Here is a 20797-nt window from a genome sequence, read left to right on the forward strand (position 1 = left end):
CCCCTTAGGGGAGTGAATCATTCTTTCTAACAGTGGTAACAAGTACTAATCACAAGGCTCCCAATGTTCCCAGTGTTACGGGAAAATTGCCAAAATAGGATTAGGATGGTAAATCTAGTTTCATGTTTCCATAGCTCATGTAGCTTTTCTGTTATAAAGATAGCTTAATAAACTATTATAAGAAATAAATTGTGCAACATTATAATGACTCTGCTTTCCTGAGATGACTTTTGTTTATACTGCCCTGATGCGATGTAGCTCTCCTGCTCCTTGATGCCATTGAACTTCCGGAACCTTCTACCGAAGTGAGGGCTGTGGGAAATGCCTGATCGCCATCTTGTGGCACCAAACGTTTCTGGCAAGCATCTGGGCAGTCCCGGCAGCCTCCCTCCTTTCTGAGCAGCAACTGCCTAGATCTCCCTTCTGTTCCCAGAAAATCCAGTTTTACTCTCTTTGACCAAAATTTCCGAGCTAGGTTATTTTATGTACATAGGAAAATGGTACAGTTGAAGTTCCTGGATGGACTCCGGCCTTGTTCATCCTCATTATATCCAGTTGGGATCACAAAGTTGGGATCCTTGGAGAAAAAGAGCACATTTTAATAACTGCCTCAAGTGCAGGGTACCCAACTTCCCTTGTGATTTATGTGGGTGAGAGAAACTCACCTTATATACAGATCCACAAATTTATTATTTAGTGTAACTGAACTAGCAAAATCTATTCCAAACTTTGTTATCCGTCCAGTTAAAAGGACTTTGCACGCCTTAGGCCAAAGTATCCAATTTTTTATTGCTAATTCCTATTAATAAAGTAAAGTAGTTAAAGCTCACACACACAAGCTTTCTGGTATCTACTGCTTTCTCTTGTGTTACGCTTACCTTGCCTGTGCCCCTGGAGAGCCAAAGGTCAACAAGGGGCACACAAAAAAAGATGGGTAGGTGGTTATAGCAAGTTGTCAGTGTCTTCTGTTCTTCACCAGGAGGAACACACTGTTGATGGTGAAGGTTTCTTCCTCTTTGCTCTTAGCTTTGCTTAGGGTTGTTTTTATTCATTTGCTGCCACCGGCCACTTACTGCCTGTTCATTCACTGGCCAGCAATTTTGCATTGTCTCCGAGTTTTACCATAGTGGTTTGTTTCACATTTCCTGGATTCTGCTCTGTGTTCTCTTTGTTATCCCTAAACCCACTGTTATCTAGTTCACAAGGTTGCATTCCTGTAGTGAACACTACTTGGCCACTGTGATCGGTGTATATCTCAGAGTCTCTGGATTTTCAGGGCCTTCGCTATCATCATTTGCTTGTACTTTTGGGGCCCCTCATACAATCCTGTTTTTGCCAACAGTCTTCAAGATGTATCTTCCTGATAAAATTACTGATGTTATATTAATGCAGCCCAGTCATGTGCATGTCCTGGTTCTCGGGTTGTTGAACCCTAAATAATTGTCTGTCAGCAGACATACATATACAAAGCTTTGGTAACCCGTTATTATGAATACATATTGTGACAATATCACTGGAACGTTATCAAGATTACTTTACAACACTGCTGCCTTACAGATTAGTCAGCAACCATATTTCTTGTCTGGAAACAAGGGATAGCCACATGAAAAATATGGGACAGTACTTTCTTTTAAGGGATATTTTAAGGGAAAAGCAATTTTCTTAACATAGTGTTTTTGCCTAAGACTCCTCAAGATTTCTCACCTATGATCACATTTGACAAAGCAAGACACTTTGTTCCATATAGCCAGTATTTAGCCCCTTACATGAGTAAAATGATATGCATATATCAAACAGCTGGATATTATAGGGTAATGGTATTTGCATTTCTTGTACTACTTAGACTGCAGCCATGAGGAAATAAATTTCAAATGTATCTCATTGCATTTCATTGGCACTTGAATTGTTCCTGTGATACCATTTTTCATAAAGTTGCGGCATAAATGTAACCTTTTTTGTTTGAGATCAAGTTCTGCATCTCAATCAGCAACATGGCTTGTGGAAAATGACCAAACTTCAGCAAAATAAACCAGATTCAGTCACACCTTATCTCTCTGTGGAGCATGAGTCAACAGTGTGTACTTAACAGTGATGTTGGCTAACTGGACCCGCAGGTTGATGGCAATGATCTATTTGGCACCTGTGAGGCCACATCTGGAATATTCTGTCCAGTTTTATCTCCCAGAGTAAGGGAGAGACATTGACAAACTGGAGTGAGTTCAGCAGAAAGGTGCTAAAGTGCTTCGAGGGCTGGAGCACATGCTGTCTGAGGAGAAGGTGGGTGAACTGGGTTTGCTTCGCTTGGAAAGGGAGGGCTTTGTGGGAGCTGAACTGCGGAGCTGAAGTGGGCTTGGAGAGAAGACAGAGTCAGGCTCTTCTCAGAGATGCACAGTGAAATGGCTGGAAAAATTCAGGAATAGTACATAGGGGCATGATGTGGAAAGGTTGCTTGAATGAAGAAAAAGAGAGTAAGGAAAAAATACCTAGAAACACTTTCTGTGTGATCTTTTGGGATTTCTGTTATTGTTTTGAAATAGGGAAACATGTCTCTTGTTGGTGCTCTGATAAATGCATATAGATGACTATGCAAGCAAATGTGCTGCAAATTACTTGTCAAGGGGAAAAAGCTTAAATTTTTCTTCAAGCAAAGAACTTAAGGTGAGATTCTCATCAGAAAAGGAACTGAACTGGCATTGTGGGCACCTAAATTTGTTATGCCCCTGTGGTTTCCACACAGATATAAGCTCATGTGGGTTTTACTGTGAGGCTGGCCATTGTAATTTAGAACCATTAAAAAATTTCTGCCAGCTGTATATTGTGTGACCTTTCCACAAAGCACATGAATTCTATTCAAATGGTGGATGGAGAACATTTTGAGTGGTTTTGTCAGGTACAGACAATCCCCTGCAATATTCAGATTGCTCTTAACAGTCACAGAAGGTAAGAGGATTTAAAAGCATTCCATTCAAAGAAGTGTTCACCTTACATGATCAGACACAGCTCTTGGACTGCCATTTCAAGAGCAGGTGTATATATTATATGAATATCTACTGGGGAGACCATGATGTTTTCTTTGCTCTGAACAGAACAGAAACTCAAACGTCTTCTATTTTCTGTCACGTTTCAAAATACATTAAAACATTGTAAATCAAATTTCAGCTTATTTAAAACATGTAGAGAACCTGAGAGTTCACGTTGTTTCTTACTAAATCACAGTCCAGCAATCTCTGATGTCCGGGTGAGCAGCTTGCACTGTTACTCTGTTGAGAAGAAGGGCTCACTTCTCACTTCAGTGTCTTGCTTAAGTTATATGAAGTCCAAATAAGAATAGTATGAAAAGTAGTATTAGAATAGTTACATTATTGTGTAAAGTAGAATTGTTAACTATGTCCAGAAATGAGTAGTTAATAACTTTAACAAAGGAATTCTGAGCTTTGTAAATATAGATTTCAAGTATGGGAAATTCCCATTCTTCTACTCCCAAGAGCCTGTAAAAGCATAATGAAACCTGAAAATACATCTCTATAAAAGCATCAGATTTTTTAAATATTCATTGATTTAGCTTAGATTTTCTTAAAACCTCTATTGCAGCTTGTTGTACATTTGAAAAGGAATAATTTATTTTCTTTGTAGGTTTGCAACAGAGAGCACCTGTTTTACTCATATTCTTCAATAAAAACTGTATGTGTTTCACAAAGCACTTCTATGTCAGTCAATGAGGCAGCGTTAACAAAGGAGTGGCACATAGGCATTAATGATCAGTTAGGTGAGCACAGAGTGCCATTAACGCTGCCCTCCCATGGTCTTCGGCAAGGTCAGCATTTCAATGCTGAGTGTATATATACAAATGTGTAAAAGAAAAGCTGTATAAGCTCAGTTGCCCCTTGACCGAAGAGTTTAGCAATATATAGAAACTTTCCAGTTACCGTTACGAAGAGCAACTGATGAGACTACTTACCTACCTCTTTGGTTCAATCCTTTTCTTCTTTTTAATTTTATTTATTTATAACAAAGAAGACTTCCTTTCAGTGATTTTTGTGCCCAGGCAGCCTCTCCCTCTGTTGCCTTGGAGAGCCATTTTTGGGGCACTTTCTCCTGCTGTCTGCTGGCTTTTTCCTCTCTCTGACGCTTGTATATGGGTTCTGTTTGCTCTCAAACAGTAGCAGTGAATCCACGAAGCACGCATGGCTTTAGCTGGCTCAGTACTTGCCTTCAGTAGTAACTCCTGCTCTTCCCACTTTTCCAGTGAATAAAGAGTGAAAAAGACTGCAGTTTAGTTTAACATATAATATGGTGTTACTATGGGCAGTTGCCCAAAGAGCTGGTCTAGCAACTTGCCTGTATCTGGTGGTCATGTCTATTGGATGAGATGTTTCTGGTTGCTGTTTGGATGAATGTCTCATTTACCATTCTGAGCAAACCATAATTTTACACTGAATCAGCCCGCAGAACTTCCTCACGCAGGGACTTCACAACGCTTGGTCTGGTGCAGGGAAGAGGGGAGTGACATGAAGGCAGGACTAAGAGAGGGGCAGCCTGCAGTCACACTGGACTAGGTTAAATGTGAAACTGCACCTGTATGAGGCAGTTCTGTGGTGCTTAAACTGATCAATGTACCGGCTGCAAGATCTCTGCCCTCCTCCCGTCCTTTGTTGAAGGCATGCTCCCTACCCCCTTCCCTGTGATGGCACTGGTGCTTGTAGGATTCCTTCCTGAGATGATCAATGACCAATGAAAAATAATTTTTGGTGAGGTTAGGCTTCATGTGGATCACTGGGATCTGCTTCCTCACTCTCTGTGAACCCCAGTACAAAGACAATGAAGTAGGCAGCGTGGATTTGTATTAGTTTAAACTGCCATGGAAAAACAGCCTTCTGCTTAAGCTAAGAGAAAGGGGGTTAGCACTCTCATAATTTGTGAAGTTTAGAAATGAGTGATTAGAATTAACTTCATGATTGTTTCTAATCAAAGATCTGCTCAATGAGAGCCACTAACAGCATTCTGTGTAATAAGATTTTTATAGCTTATAAATATAATTTGCTTTTTGAATTACACTGTTAGCAATCTCAATCATTTTAATAAAGAATGAGATCCCTTCCAAAACATTTATGCTTTCCTACAGATTGAACAGAGATTAAATCCCTGTTATTGAAATGATGTAATAATTTATTCAATTGATTTTAGGTTTATAAAGTAATTCATGTAATCTCTCTTTATATTTGAAACGTCTTTTCAATAGGTATCTGTGACAGATAGTTGATACTCCATACTAACAGGCTGCGGCAGTGGGAGGTGAGAATATGCTCTTTGACTGTTTTGGTAAAGAGGTGAAATGCTAGGCTGAAATTTATCCCATGTCTTGGTGAAGAAGAAAATGATGATTCTTACACATTGACCGAGTTTAATTTTTGTAAAATCAGAATCCTTTGCAAATGTAGCTGTGGATGGGAGCCTTCACAGGAGGTAGTTCAACTTATGCTGCTTAATTTAAGCATTACAGATACGAGGTCTTCTACTGACAAGTATGTAATTATGAAATACACTGAGCTACACAAATGCTGTGCTTACAAGCAGTTTGATTAATTGTATGTGCTATATTCAGTGAAATTTTAATTATGAAACCAACGTTTAAGATTACAACTGGAGGAATTAAAAACTTATGTGGACAATTCAGTTCTATAGCTATTCAAAAGTCATAGAAAGTAAAGAGGCTAAAGTGTCATCACCAGTAAAGCAGATATTTGGGAGATAAAACTGTGATATTGTAAAAATAATAGATGTGAGAAACATTATGTCCGGGAGTCTATATAGAGGAATACTGTATTATTAAGCAGTTTTTCTTCTCTGTGCATTGCTGTATACAACAGATTAGAAAAGTTGAAATTTTGAACATAGATATTTTATCCAAAGAAACCTAATGCATGACACTGCCATAGCTCCAGAATTAGTGTTATAAAATCCATCATGAGTAGATTCAACCAGATAGCTGCTCGTTTAAGAGTAGTGCTGATCACGGAAGGTATTAAGCTAGATCAAGCATGTAGGTATTTTATTCCTTTGAGTGAGGCCCCAAGTAGTCTATGATATGAAGACACTGTTAAGGAAAAAGGCATTAGTTACCTCTGAGAACAAGTGAGTGGAGTCTTGAAAAGGTATTGCATGGTGAGACTGTAAAATGTTGTGGTAGCCAGTTTAGTTAGTTGCACTCTTTGCAGGGAGCATATTAATTGTATGCTCTGGAGGTTAGATTATCTGCTGCTTGTTTTTTCCTGGCATTGAAGAGGGTTTCTGTGCTCTGAAAATGTTATTTGTGGATTAAACCCTTTATTTCGTGACTTAATTATGATTTCTTGCAGATTTATGTCAAGAGTATGGGTAGTTTTGCACATCAGTGCAAACACAGCGGGTTCAGGTTATGAAGTTTTGGTTAGCAATGCAGGATGAAATATTCCCCATTTTTATACCTCTCGTAACTTCATCTACACTTGGTGATAAGTAAACTTTTTAGCTGACATTTAAGTCAGCTGTCAAGACTGCCTCTTGAAGTTTCCGTTGTGAGAAGGGAGATGCATGGAACAGATGAAGAGGGTTAAAGGAAAAAGTTTGTTAGTGATGCATCCTTGCACATAGTCATACTAAATCAAGAGGCAGTTGAAGTATACATGTAGACAGTTAGTATGGAATAGCTGATGAACTTTAAATTCACACCTGCTTTCTATGTATTAACTTTCTGATGTACCTAGTTGCTTGGATTTTATTTGTACTGGACCTGCATCTACTGCTACCTGAAACATATTGCACCAAGCCAAGTCTGCAATAGCTATCCAGAACCGGATCACTGTTTTTACTGCCCCTCTGGTTACTCTTCAGGACTGAGGTCACAGTAGGATTGGGATCTCAAACATTAGTCGTGAATGGTAGGTCAAAAAAATTGAGGATGCAGGTGATATAGCAGTGCTCCAGTTTTAACTATGAATGCCCTAGCTTTTCAGCCCCTTAAATGACTGCATTAAAGTGATAGAAACGTTAGTGTGGAGTGATTGTGTAATGTCTCATAATAGCATTTTCCTTCATAATAGCATTTCAAATACCTTCTTACATCTTTCCTAACCCCACTTTAATTTTCTGCTTAATAAACGCAATCAGTATAGTTTTGTTTTTTCAGAAGTGCCAGATGTAGATTTTTGGCAAAATTCACCCTGTAGGAGAGAAACTGTTAGTTAGATTATTTTACACTTTCCATAATGTCAGTTCTCATTGGTGCTCATATAAGCAACACATATTTATAATATTTTTATTAATGTAGAATTTATGCCCAATATTATACTTCAGATTGTTGTAAATCTAGGAAGTACCTAAACCAAATATAAATACAACCGTGTGCACTTTTGTATGCTCTCAAGTTGGATGCTTCAATGCTGTGTAAGCATGTGTCTGTGCATCTCTAGGAATTCAGTATTGGACCAACATAGCATTTTACATGTTCTAAATAAGTCCTCATATCTAACTGCAGTCTCACTGGATTGAAGAATTCGGTGTACATAAAAAAATTATAAATTAATTTGTTGGAAGTTTTAATAAATATATTTGTCTGTTCACCTGTTTTTAATGCATGCAGAAACATTATTTCAAAGTAGAATATTGTTAGTTGCTACATGTTCATATGGAGTAAAAAAATTAAATACATGGTATAGAATATAATTTTGTTCAATACCTAACATTTTTCCTGAGGAGCTGGGGCTTGATTTAATGTCTCTATTTTCAGTCCAGTGAGCTTTTTGTGTACTTAGTACACAAGTAGGTACTTGCTGGACTGAAGCATAAGGCTCCATATTGGATCTTCATGGATATGTTTTTAAACATACATAAATCCTTCCTGGATTGGACAATATGATGTCTCAAGATCAGAATATTTCCAACTTATTTCAGTTATCAGGTGTATTTAATCACTGCAGCTCTACTTGAAGTGTTTTGTTTAAACTTCATGTTGAAAATGAAATGCAATGTGTCTGGGGTCTTGTTAACTGCCAGTATTCTCTAATGAAATGTTGGAGAACTGGGTTTTAGTCCTTGTGTTTGTTTCTCTGAATGTCTACATGTTTGCTTAGCTGAAAGTGGAACACTCACATTTTTTAAAAAATGAATGTCAATAAATGTTTATACTATCACAGTACAGAAAAAAAAATTAGCCTTTGTGATGTGATTGATGTGATGGGAGACGAACAGGTCAATCTAAGGAGGTTGGTCAATTAAACATTTGGATGAAAGTCTTAAAAAAAAAAGTATATGCTTTTTCACTATTTCTGCTGAATTTTTGTGATTTTTCTTTCAACATCAGATCTCACTTCTCATTTTGCTAGCCTGTCTGCAAAACCAGCAAGCAAGCTGATTCTCAAAGCCAAAAGGTGCCCTTCAGCTGCAAGCATAAGTGACGGGGCAGCTGGGACTCAGCAACAGGACAGATGGTGGCTCACCAGCCAGAATAGTTCTTTGTCCCACAACTGTAGAGGCTCTACGATGCTTTAATGTATCAGAAGTGTTAAAACACGATTTTAATGAACTGCTTTTGCCCTCTGCTTTGAACATAATAACTGTCTCTGTATCCCACTTCTTATTTGCATGGGGCACAAGTATTAGTTTTCACTTCTGAAGCTCTTTAGTGTCTGTCCCTTCTGTAACTAGCACTGCTCATTCACTATCAAGGTGAGAGTCCTGCCTCTCATTAGCACCCAGTGCTCATAAGTATGTCTAAATTTTGCATATGCTCGTGTATAAATTTTTGTACCAGCCTGGAAGGTCTTCCTAGAAATATTGATGCAGCTACTTCATTATCCCTGCTCAAAGCTTTCCAAAAGCTGATGATGTTCTTCAGGGGCTCCAAAGCTTGGCAGTGGTTATATGGTGGTTGGTTGAGACTCCTGGCTGTCAAGTGTGTGTGTTAGTCTCACTGATTCCCGGTTGCATTTCCCTTGTTCCTCTATATTTACGGTAGCATTTTTAATCTCTTATCTTGTACTTAGCTTATGAGCTTTTTGTTACTGAGACTGTTAATTGTTTTATGTTTTCACACTATGTACTGATTTAATAACTTAGATCTCTAGGTGTTGCTGTAAAGTGTATCTGAGTAGTTATTTAAATATACTTGAGAAGACCTTGAATTAGAGCCTCTTTCTGTCCTTATATAGTTGTTACTTTTTAGAGAAGTATTCAAAGTTGCTTTCAGACAGGGAACTAGGAAAGAGTTTAACTCTTCCTGTGCTGGACTACCATAGCATGGCACATAGTCTGTTATAATGTGTTTAACAGCACTTTGCATGGTCAATTTTCTGGTTGCAGCAACCAAGAATAGATTAGACTGGATTTACAGTGCCAGTACTTGAATGGTGTTCACTGTAAGTGTCTGGATAACTTGGTGGCTGAAATGTATATCTCCTGGCTCCCAGTTATCTGTGATACTCAGTGCTCTGTTTTTTTTTTTAAAATACAAATGGAAGTGAGCTTCTCAACATGTATTTCCTTAATCTCTGCTATACTTGAAAGAATGGTTTCTCCAAAGCCTGTTACAACAGATGTGTTCCCAGTGAAGGTGAACATTCCTGAGTCTTCTGTATCTCGTTTTTTTCAGATTAATCGTGCCCCAAGCTTTGGAACTGATCAAAAAATAGACTATGATGTAAAAAAAGGTGTTCTGCTAAACGCATTAAAGCTTCTGAACATACGGTAAACTTGTCCTGTTTTTTCAGTCTGCCTCTCTTTCTGTTGCTTTGATTTTTTAATTTTTTTTTTTAATTTGAACTGGACTAGGAGAAAATGAAAACCTTTTTTTCCACCTTCATATTTTCAAAATGTAGATGTTTCCCTTGCTGTCAGTTTTGCTATTGAAATTAACCCAAATTTAATTTTTCTTCTTGCTCATGTGCTTGCAAAAAAATGAGTGGTAATAGTAACTTTTCATACTTTCTTTGTTAATGATTTTTCAAACAGGTCTCGAAGTGGGGATATGGGTGCAGTCATGGGCATGTGGCCACACAGGAAATTTGCTTTGGTGATAGTTTCACATACAGTCAAAAGCCATACCCCTCTACAGGGAAACCTTGTAGTTGGGATATGTTGGAGAAAATCTACACTTCAGGAAAATAGATACAACAATGTTTGTACATTAAATTACAGTACAGAGTCATTACAGTACATCTCAAAGTGTGAAAATATTGTAGCCATAAAAGTTAATATTTAAAAAAACCCTCTTAATGAGTGTTTCAGTTCTAATTTTGTATCATAAACCGCACATGATTGACTGAAAAATGTAGATGATATACTTGAGATGAAAGTGCATCTCATCTCAGCTGCATTGGATTGACATACCTTAATATCATCTGTGTTTCAGGACAAGTGATAAAAGGAGAAATTTAGCTCAACAGAAGGCTGAGGCTCAAAAAAGACTGTATGGTCAAGGTTCAATGAAAAAACTTTTGCCAGGTTCCTCAGACTGGGAGAAGCAGCGCCACACACTGGAAAGGAGAAAAGAAGAACTGGTAGGAGGGAAAGAATGTGCTGTTTCTTGCCCATGGCTTATGCTTTCTTTGTTTTAATTGTCTTATTTTCTTGATTTATAGAAGGAAAGACTTGCACAAGTACGTAAACAGATTTCCAAAGAGGAGCATGAAAATAGACACATGGGGAACTACAGGTAACTATTTTTGACTGTATTAGTAGGAAATATTCAGTGCATTCTTTAGGAATAACAGAAACAAGTATTTATGGTAGATGTAATTTTCTGCCAAAAATGTGTAGGCATTTGTAGAAAATATATACATGTGCACCAGGTAGTAAAGTTTTTTTTTTCAGATAGTTCTTTTTTTGATTCCAAATTTTTGTATGCACTTAGGAATTTATATGACATCAATCACTCTAGTGTTTGTGCAAGACATTTGCTTGAAAGACATGATTGTTCACAGTCAGTACCAAGAACCATGACTGTCATTATGGACCTGGTGTATAATCACATATAATGACTCTTATCTCTAGGTGGGGGCAATATAGGGGTGTGAGGAATCCCCTATAAAAAGTAAAATCTGAATGATATCTATGATGCTTGCCAAAAGTTCAGAAAATTTATTGATGCTTCTATAATTTTTGATAGAATGGCATTTGAAATATATTCGTATTTCTGCACTTTGATTTTGGATCTTAGTAGGCTTAAACATAAGTATCTTCAGATTCCGTGGTAAAATACATTCAAAAGGAAGTTTTAACTGGTTGGTCATAATAGTCATTGGCCAGACAACAAGAATTTTGTTTTGTGATGTTTTTATTATTATTATTATTTCTTGATACTTGCTTCAATGAGAAGTGAAAGCAAGGCCTATGAATATTTGGCGAAAGGGAGTGGAGAACGGCTAGAAAGAGATGATGGGAGCATTTGCCCACTCTTTATAACATTCATCCAGGATGTGGGAGGTCTGAGTTCACATCTTTTATTCCGAATTAGTCAGAATGCCTTTACTCCTGTTCTTCATCTCTGCTTTTTTGAGCAGATGTTCTATAATTGCCAGTAAAGTTCTCATTTAAACAGATAGATGTTTCTGTGAAATTTTCATTTTTGATGAATTAACATTTTGCTTACAAAAAGTCTTTCTTCGTAACATTCCCAGTTTTAATTACATCCTTTCTTGACATATGTGGAGCTGAACTAGTACATCAAAAAAACCCCACAATGAAGCAGTTATTTTCATGCTACTTAGACTATAAGAAAGAGAAACAACTTGATGCTTTAATACATTTTGCTTTTTCGATAACTTTAAAGTCTAAGTTTTTAACTGATCACATTTTATGTTGCTTATTCAGTTCTTGACTGAAAATAAGCCAAATGTTCTCTTTATTTAGCTTTTTGGTTAATGTAAATCAATAAAAATACAAAAATTTTTTTTTCCCTCGGGAGAAAGTGAAGTGTCATTTCATGAAGAATGTGCACATGTAAAAGGGCAGAACAGGTTTGTGTTTTCTTATTACCGTGTGTTTGCAAAAAGGCTGAAGAATCAGCAGAGCCTGAGAAGTAAAGGAATCTTGGCTAGAGATGCAGAGAATTTTATTTGAGCATTGTGCGGTATTTTCTCCTTGTGATGTTCTCCTGCAGAGCAGGACTAGCTTCTATCAGGCATTGCCATAGAATAATGGAAATTTTGGGTGTTAGTATTGCTGCATGGATTAATATTGCTTTCTGAATAAAAATCCAGAGAAACCTCAATCAACCTCAGCAGGCTTTGATTTAAGCTATGGATGTCAAGCTCAGCAATTGGCTTAGTCACATGTCTTGTCTGCAAGCACAACTAGCCTACTGATTCCAGTAGGAATCCTGGCATGGTCAAAGTAGGAGCCATGCTTTCAAGCATCTGTGAATTAATGAAGAACTGAAATGGATGTAGATGACTTTGAAATGGCCTTTAGCTGCAGCATGTTTCTACATATATTAAAATGAATATCCTTCCTTTAAAGTATTGTTCCATGGCACTTTTTCAGCAGTAGAATCAACACCATAAAAAGTGTTGACTGCAACTAGATTAGAGCTCCTACAGGTATTTTATGCAAACTGGAACCATCTTCAGTTTGCTGTAGAACTGCCCTGAGTCTAATGGGATCATAAGCATCCTTTTTTCATTGCAACAAAATCATCATGAGAGACCCCTTTTCAAGGAGGAAAAGACTGAAAAGGAAGGAGAAAGAACCTTGTAAAAAGTTCACAAAAGATCCACAAAAACATGTAAGTCACATAATGCCAGTCAGTATATAAATGGTACCTATGCTGTTGTGCACAGTGCAGGCAGAATTAACTTATGGATTACTCCTTACAATACATTAGAAATTAGTCTTCCACCTTCCTAATTTCTGGCTGTGTTTCAGGCATTCATGACAAATGGATTGGAGTGGTTTTCTTCAAAGCCTATTGTTGCTTGATGAGCATGAATAAATCACCAAGTCCTCCTTCTCATATTGTCATAATCTCCATACCTGTGATTTTAGAGAATAATGCCATAGCTGCTCTAATGGAAAATCAGTCACCCTGTACATCCATGTACCAGAAAATTCTTTTCTCTTATACTACCTATTTCTTCCTGTTCATTATTTTGGAGGAATTAGCATTCAAGTGCAGTACATATTCAATCTTTAGTTTACATCATGCCCATGAACTCAAAGCAATTGTTCAGATTTTCACTGTTTTGTGCCCTTTTATTGCTAATACAAATTATTTTGTGGCTTTAAATTTTACATGCAATATTTTGTTAATATTTCATGAATCATTCACACCTGCATGCATCATTCACACCCACTGAAATTTTAAGAGTACTGCAAAACTGAGTTTTGGTATGTCTCTGGAATGACCTGCATGATATTTCTTTTGACTGGCTAATTGCTGGTTTAAACATGAATGTATTCAGTGAGTTAAAATTAGATTTAGAGAGCAATGTTCAGAGTATATGTTTTATGATATGATATTATATAATTATTATCGATGGGATGCATATGCATTGTAGAAGAGACTGTGAATTAGCTGCATTATTTTTGTTCCTAGTGTGGTAAGTAGCTCAGCTTCTATTTTAAACTCAATTTTTTTTTCCCTATTTTAGGCGAATTTACCCTCCTGATGATAAGACATTACTCGAAAAGTATGAGAGTTTGTTAACCACTGCTTTCCAGACGTTTCTTGCTGGGAGAGCAGCTTCACTTCAGCGGGAAATGAATAACCCTTTAAAAAGAATGAAGGTACTGAAGCACAAGAAGTATTGGCTTTAGGATTTATTTATCTTGGAATTCATGACCTTGTGGATTAGTTTCACGATAATAATGTATGATGGCTAATAAATAGCATTTGATAATGTTTCCATCATTTTATTATTATTCTTTGTGCAGCTTGTGGGCCAGATCCTTGAATCTGGATGAACTGCAGTGGACCCAGGGTGGAAACAGGCTAGATGGCTTTAAGCTACTTTACCATTTCCCTGATCCTCAGCCTTACCCCTGGCCAAACCAGAGGTTGGCAGAAACTGCTTTTGAGCTGGTAATTGCCTCCTTCTTCCTCCAGTAATGTCCCCAGCCTATTCATCCACTTGTATGGCCTGGAACGAGAGATATCTTAAAACCAGCTCCACTAGTTTAAGGCATCCAAAAACTCTGCCTGATTGCCTACTTATGTAGTCAGAGAGAGTAGGAAAATGACTATATTTAAAATGACCACCTAACGTGATTTAATTTGAAATCTGAGAAATAATTTCCCATCTTTGTAGTTGGAATCATCCAGCAGCTTTACAGGAATCTTTGTTCAACCCTTTCTTCAGACTTTTATCTTTAATAAATGTTAAGACTTGATTTTAACTTTGAATTTCATGTTGATTGCAAGCAGAGATGCATGCATCAGAAGAAATACTTTTATATCTTCCTGTGGAGGGATTCATAGTCTTATTTTAGGAATTAGCAATCAAAGTAATTTCAAATTCCTACCACTGGGTTCTTGAATTTTGGAAGGATAGGATATGCCCTGCTTTGAATTAACTGTAGTGAAATTCCCATTTCTAGGAGGAGGACATTTTGGATCTTCTGGAGCAGTGTGAAATAGATGATGAAAAACTAATGGGAAAATGCACCAGGCAGCGAGGACCCAAGGTATTTGACTTTTAGATACCAATTTTTTATTTCACTCTGTAGACAGGTAGTCTAAGAATTTTAAGTGGGGAATTTAGTTAGCTGATCCTGGTGGAAGTTTTCTTCCTCAGACTGCCATTAGCCTTGAGAGAAGCATAACTACCATTTGTCCAAATAAATCCCATTAAAATTTTAACTGGATATGAGATCCTTCTTTTCCTCTCTAAGCTATTTTGAGGAATTGTCATGCATGGCAACAACTGCTTGATTTCAGTGTGTGAAATGATTTTTATGTTCATAGCCTATCTCAAAAGAATGCTTTAATCTTTAATCGATTAGTGCCACTAAGGAATTTTGAGATCAGGGATAAAAGGCACTATGGAAGCTCAAAGGATTAATTATGATTATGATGGATCTGTAGCTTGCTTACTTGCTGAAAGAGTCATACAGTATATCTTGGAGCCTGTTTGTATCCAAAATCTGCTTTTAAAGTGAATGTATATTATTTTTAGCTTAATGCTTTCTGGTTGTGTGCATAGTTCACACAAGTCTTTGCCTTAAATACACTGCATATATCTGTAAGCCAGTAAAGATAAATAGTTTGGGCTTGGCTAAAATAAGTATGTTTCTTATATCCTGCAAACATTTTAGGTCAAGTCTGCTTACAAGAGCCCCTATTTATGTTCCTGAGCTCTGATGGATTTGTTTATGAATACATGTAAATTTTTTTACAGCATTTTATCTTTCTGAGAACATGGTGTACAAATCTGGGAATTTCTGTACAAAATGAATGTTGACAATTGTCCTGAGCTTGCAGGAGTACTTTATATATGTGCAAGAATCGAAACAGCTACATCTTACTACAGGTGTGCATACTGGAAAGAGGATCTGCATACCCAGTCTGGTATTAGGATAGATTTGCAGGAACCTAATTACAAATATGGGGATTTTGTGAGCTAGTGCTTTAACAGTGGTGGATTCATTTAAAGAAGAGGGGAAAAAAAAAATCCAGTCCACCCTGGCAACACACTCAACCCACATTCTTCAGGAATTCTTTTCCTTGAGGTTTTGTTTTCAGTTCTTTAACATAGGGTCACTTAATTCAACTTCAACATCTCAGTCATGGTTTTCATTTTTCCAGAAGCCTGTCTTTTCCCAGCAGCCCTCAGAGAGCATCTGTCTGGTTGACTGTATTCACACAGACTTGATCTATACTATCTGTACAGTGGTTGCACACAAGCCGTTCCTAAGCTAGAGGCTATAAATATACCATAAATATACTTGGGTACTGAGCCCAAGTTGAGAAACCTCTCTTAATTAGTTTTAAGATGAAGTTTGATCAATTTCTGAGTGAGACTGGATTCTGTAGCTGACAAGCTGCTCTACCAATACAATACTGTTTGCACTTCCAGGAGAAAGAAAAAATTGCATATGACCAAAATTCCCACTTTTTTTTTTGCCATAAAATTGATGAAATCAAAAGGGAAGGCAATGAAACTAGCTTATCCAAGGAGATATTGTTTCTTTTCCTTGCAGTGTGCACACTTCGTGCTGCACAGGATCTCTATTCCTCCATCGTTTTTAGGGTCCTGATACAGTTCTCAATCATTTAAACCATGTCTACACTGAAGCCATGTGACTGGAGACTTCCCTGGTTGCCTGTTATCCTATGCACTCCCTTTGAAATAGAGATGTGCATTGAGGATGGTCCTTGTATCTTGTACCAAGAGAACATTACCTCTTTCTTGTAAGGGGTAAGGTGCATATGGCTAATATGCATTTGATTGGCCACCTCTTTGCAAAGGGTCTGCTATGAGATATGTAGCATCTAAATATATACCTATATAGAAATCTGATGAGTGAGGTAGGCAGTAGAACTTACTATTGCCTGTCAATCTATCAGGTAAGAGAATAATCCGCCTGTAAAACTCGTCTTCTTGTAATCATAAAATCCTACAAATAAAGATCAATTAGCATATCAAAAAGTAACATATGCAAGATCTGATAGACAAAACAAACATGAAGAAACAGTACTTTTCACATCATGTTACCCAAAATGAAAGGTTCTTTCAGAAGGTCATAAAGTCCTGTCCTCCCTTAAAAGTCAGTGGCTGGCCTGCTGACAGAAGCTACTGTTAGGAAGTCAGATGCTCTGCCCTGGGCGCACTGTCTTCCTTGGAAAAAGGAACAATCAGGACTCAGAAAACTCTATACAGAACAGCTGGAATAGTTGGGAGAGAGAGGTGTTGTCATCTTCATCCTCCTCCATACATCGAAACATATATATACATATATACGTACATATATATCTGAGGGGTAGAGGGGTGTGTGTATAAATAAGCTTTGCATGTAACAACTATTCCATATTTGCTTGGAATTTCAGCCTTATTTTTATTTGAACGTGATTAAGAGCTCAGAGTAGAAAACAAGTCAAGAAATTCCCAGAATGAAGGCACTTCGCCTGCAATTAAAATATTACTGAATTCTACTCAGATTGTGAAATACATGCTGGAAATATCTGGTTTATTTGTAGCCTCTAGAGGGCACCTTATCCTTACACAGTGTAAGGTTTACTCATGTTTATTACAATGCACCTGTTTGTGCAGGAAAATGAACTAAGGAAATAAAATAACAGGTATTTTAGAGGAAATGAGCAATTACTTTTATTCTTACTCTTCTGATACAAAATCAGATGAGTTAAAGGAAAATGAGGTTAGCATAAGGGGAAAGTCAAGGTGATTAGAATTGCTAAGCAATCAAATATCTCTTACTTTAAGAGGTAAGTTTAAACCCGGATCTAGTTATTATTTGTCATTATTGCTTTTTGTAATTTCTTTGACCTTTCTTTTTATTCTTCTTCATTAATTGATGTGAAGTCTTGGTCAGGATGTTCTTATTGTTTCGTGTAGAATGTGTGAGGAACATGCATATGATAAGTGGGAATGAGATTTACCTTAAAGCCTCTGTGAGTTTTGATTGAAAATGTTTATTATACCTTTTATAACTCATCAGGAATGTCTGATCAATATATCACCATGATACACAGCATTTCATGATTAGGACAGCTATTTTTGAGAAAGCAGTAAGTGTTGAGGCACCTTAATTTGTCCTTTTGGCAGGTAGATAGATATCAAAATATTCTCTGTGTAATCTGAACAATTGCCAGGGCTCTCCTCGATGGAATATGCTTCTTCAGCTCTTCCTTATCTGGTCTAACAGCTTGGGCTTGCATAAACATACTGTCACTTTTAACTTAGTGGCAGAAATCTCTTTCCTTCCTTGGCTGGAATAGAAGTTTAGGTAGAATATGTTAGTTATAAAGTGTATCTTGCAGGAACAGTACCTCTGGGGCTTTGTTCTATTGACCTTCACAATAAATCTTGGTGCATTACATTATGCAAGATAATAGGGCAATTTAAATTCATCCTGAGATTTCTTCTATTTCACTCTGACCCAAAATATGTTTAGAAACTATGATACTAATTTTTAAAAATCTGAGTTTTAATTGCAGTCCATTAGATGACTAGGAAGATGAGGCCATCGCCATAGCTTCTTATCGCTGAGAGTTACTGGAAAGAAAGAAAATGTGTAGGGAAAAAAAGTGACCACATGAGCCTTCTTAGGATAATAGGTATAATGGAGGGTATTGCATTTTTCTTGTCTGCCTGATGGTAGATGGGAGAAGAAAAATTTTAATTTGTAGTTTATGTTCTTGCATTGGTTTCTCTGTCTCCTACTTTTTGCTTTTTGTCTTGCAGTATCCTTGGTAATAGCACAAGATTAATTACCTAATGACACTGAATCCCATGTGCATATGGGACACCAAATACACCTAGCAAAGCTTACTATATTCTTCCAGATTCTACTTTCTGCAGGATGCAGATGAATCACTTTCTCTTTCAGAAGTGCAACAGCCAAAGTTCCCTGATGTATTTCTTTATTTCACATGGATCATTGTTAAACTATGGCTTCAGTTATTGCAGATATCAGCGAGGGATTGAAACGGATTGTAAATGGTATTCTGTATCACTTGACTTATGATTTCAAACTACAATTCAATATGTCTGATAGTGTAAGTCATACTTGAAATAAAACAATTTTTTCCCCCTTACTATGTTATGCTGCTCTTCATGTGAGAAAGATTAGGATTGCTGTGTAGTGAATTTAATGAAATATTTAAGCATTTATTATAAAATTAAGGACAAACTTCCAATCTAATTTGGTAGGGTTTAAATATGTGCAAATGAACCTGCCTGAATCAGGGACGTAGTGTGATAGTAAAGTGTCCTTTTGGGATTATGAAGGAATTTAATTTCTTGGGTGTGTTTTCTTTTCTTTTTTTTTTTTTTTTTTTCCTTTGCTTTAGCCCTTGTGTTCAATGCCAGAAAGTGCACAGCCGTTAAGAAAACTTAAGAACTACAATAGTGGTAGTAGCTGTGATAGTGGTAGCAGTATGTCAGAATCGGGAGAAGAAACTGAAAAAGAAGATCACAATGAAAAAAAAGAGAAAAAAGTTTCATATGATCTTGAAGAAAATAAATACAAATCTTTGGAACGATCAGGTAAGTTAAATGATTGCTTTTCCAACTGAGTCTGGCATTCATGATGAATTATATAAAATGTTTCAATATTTTAGAATGTATCAACATTTGTAACTCAGGGTCAAACACTGGTTTGCTTGTTTGGTTTTCTTTAAAATCTTTTTTAAATAAATGAAAATGAATTTTAAAAAAAGGAAAAAATGAATATTCTTTTGCCAAGAATGCTAAAGAGAAAAATACACCTGGGCTACACTTGGAAATGGTGTGAATGTTCCTCTTTGCACTTAGATTTTTTTTTTTTTGAGCAGATTGTTATTTTTTTCCCTGTAAAAGGTAGCCTTTTTAAGCTTGAATTTGCTGGAATATAGAAAGGATAAAGAAATATATCTGGAGACATATAGAAGGTAATACATTCCAGATGAGATCCCTGCACAGATTTTTTTTTTTGTGATTGTTTTCTTGCTTGCTGCAGAGCATTAGTGTGAGCGTGTTCTGTTGAACATGGTAGATATAGCATGTTATTTTTTGTTTTAGTGCTGTGTTTGTCTCATAGAATTTTGTCAGGTAATTACACACATATAATGCTGCTTCTGAAATTTTATTTTTCATGGCAGCATCCTTCATTTAGCAGAAGACTGAATTAAAAAAACGGTACAGCTATGCAAGAGCAGCTGAGGGAGACTGGATCTGCAAATATGGGATCCATCAACAAAATTTTTTCTCCTGCTTCCATATTCTTACAGTCAGGAAGCCACACATAGTAGCCATATACTTTTTGACCTATAGGGCATATGCACTCTGTCATAAATCTGATGCATGTTATAGAGGGTTGGAGTCTACCTGATTAAAGCTGACTATGAGGAAGAAATAAATGTTCTTATAGAGTATGTAAAGTATGTATTATTAGAGGATCTGACATGCCTGACTGCTACATACATAGTTGTTAGTCAATATACATTATAGTACAACATATGTGCACACGTTAGTCGTAAGACAATGACTGAAAAATGAGTGTTAAAAGAATAATAAGTAATTGCATGATTCATTTAATTTGTCCGCAGGTAGAATGAACTGGAAACCTTCGATTAAAAACGTAAAATCTCCATCATATTCATCCCCCACATCATCCACAGGTCCAATGAGGCGTTCTGTAAGCTGCCCTCGTTCAATATCAATATTGACTGTGCAGTCACAAGCAGCTGAGCAACGTCCCTTTTCAGCCAAAGCATCTCTGCAAATCCAGCGTGCATCCTCAGTGAATAGGTCTCATTCTTTAAATCGCAGCCCATCTTCAGCCAGAGTCTCTCAGACACCCAGCTTTGGAACTATGAACTCTTTGGGGGTGAGTTAACACAGCAGTTGCTTTCAAAATGTGTTCTATTTCTCTAAAACTCAATAAACACATTACTAATCTCTACAATGTCAGAAAACCTGAAGTACTATAGTCAATGCTATATTGACAGAAACTCAGGAATGTAAGATCTCTAGACTTGCATATGACTTACAGTGAGCATTAGCTGTGATGTTTCAATGTTTCTGGTGCAGCAATACAGATGTCACATTTTGTGGGAATAGAAATCTTAGCGTTTTTGTGACTGGGAAATCTGCTCTCCTAAATAGTT

The 20797-nt window shown here is 36.9% G+C and overlaps 1 protein-coding gene across 5 annotated transcripts in view; it reads left to right on the forward strand.

The window, feature by feature from the left end:
* Positions 1–20797, forward strand: part of TTLL7 (tubulin tyrosine ligase like 7) — a 78492-nt gene that overhangs the window by 36165 nt on the left and 21530 nt on the right. For all 5 annotated transcript variants that reach the window (XM_059821736.1, XM_059821737.1, XM_059821738.1 and 2 more), the window contains exons 10-16: positions 9626–9720; positions 10385–10532; positions 10614–10687; positions 13623–13758; positions 14569–14655; positions 19001–19196; positions 20237–20517. In XM_059821736.1, coding sequence (XP_059677719.1) covers positions 9626–9720; positions 10385–10532; positions 10614–10687; positions 13623–13758; positions 14569–14655; positions 19001–19196; positions 20237–20517 — 1017 coding nt within the window. The remainder of the gene's footprint in view (positions 1–9625; positions 9721–10384; positions 10533–10613; positions 10688–13622; positions 13759–14568; positions 14656–19000; positions 19197–20236; positions 20518–20797) is intronic.

This window comes from Gavia stellata, chromosome 10 (assembly GCF_030936135.1).
Source record: "Gavia stellata isolate bGavSte3 chromosome 10, bGavSte3.hap2, whole genome shotgun sequence".
Classification (NCBI taxonomy): Eukaryota; Metazoa; Chordata; class Aves; order Gaviiformes; family Gaviidae; genus Gavia; species Gavia stellata.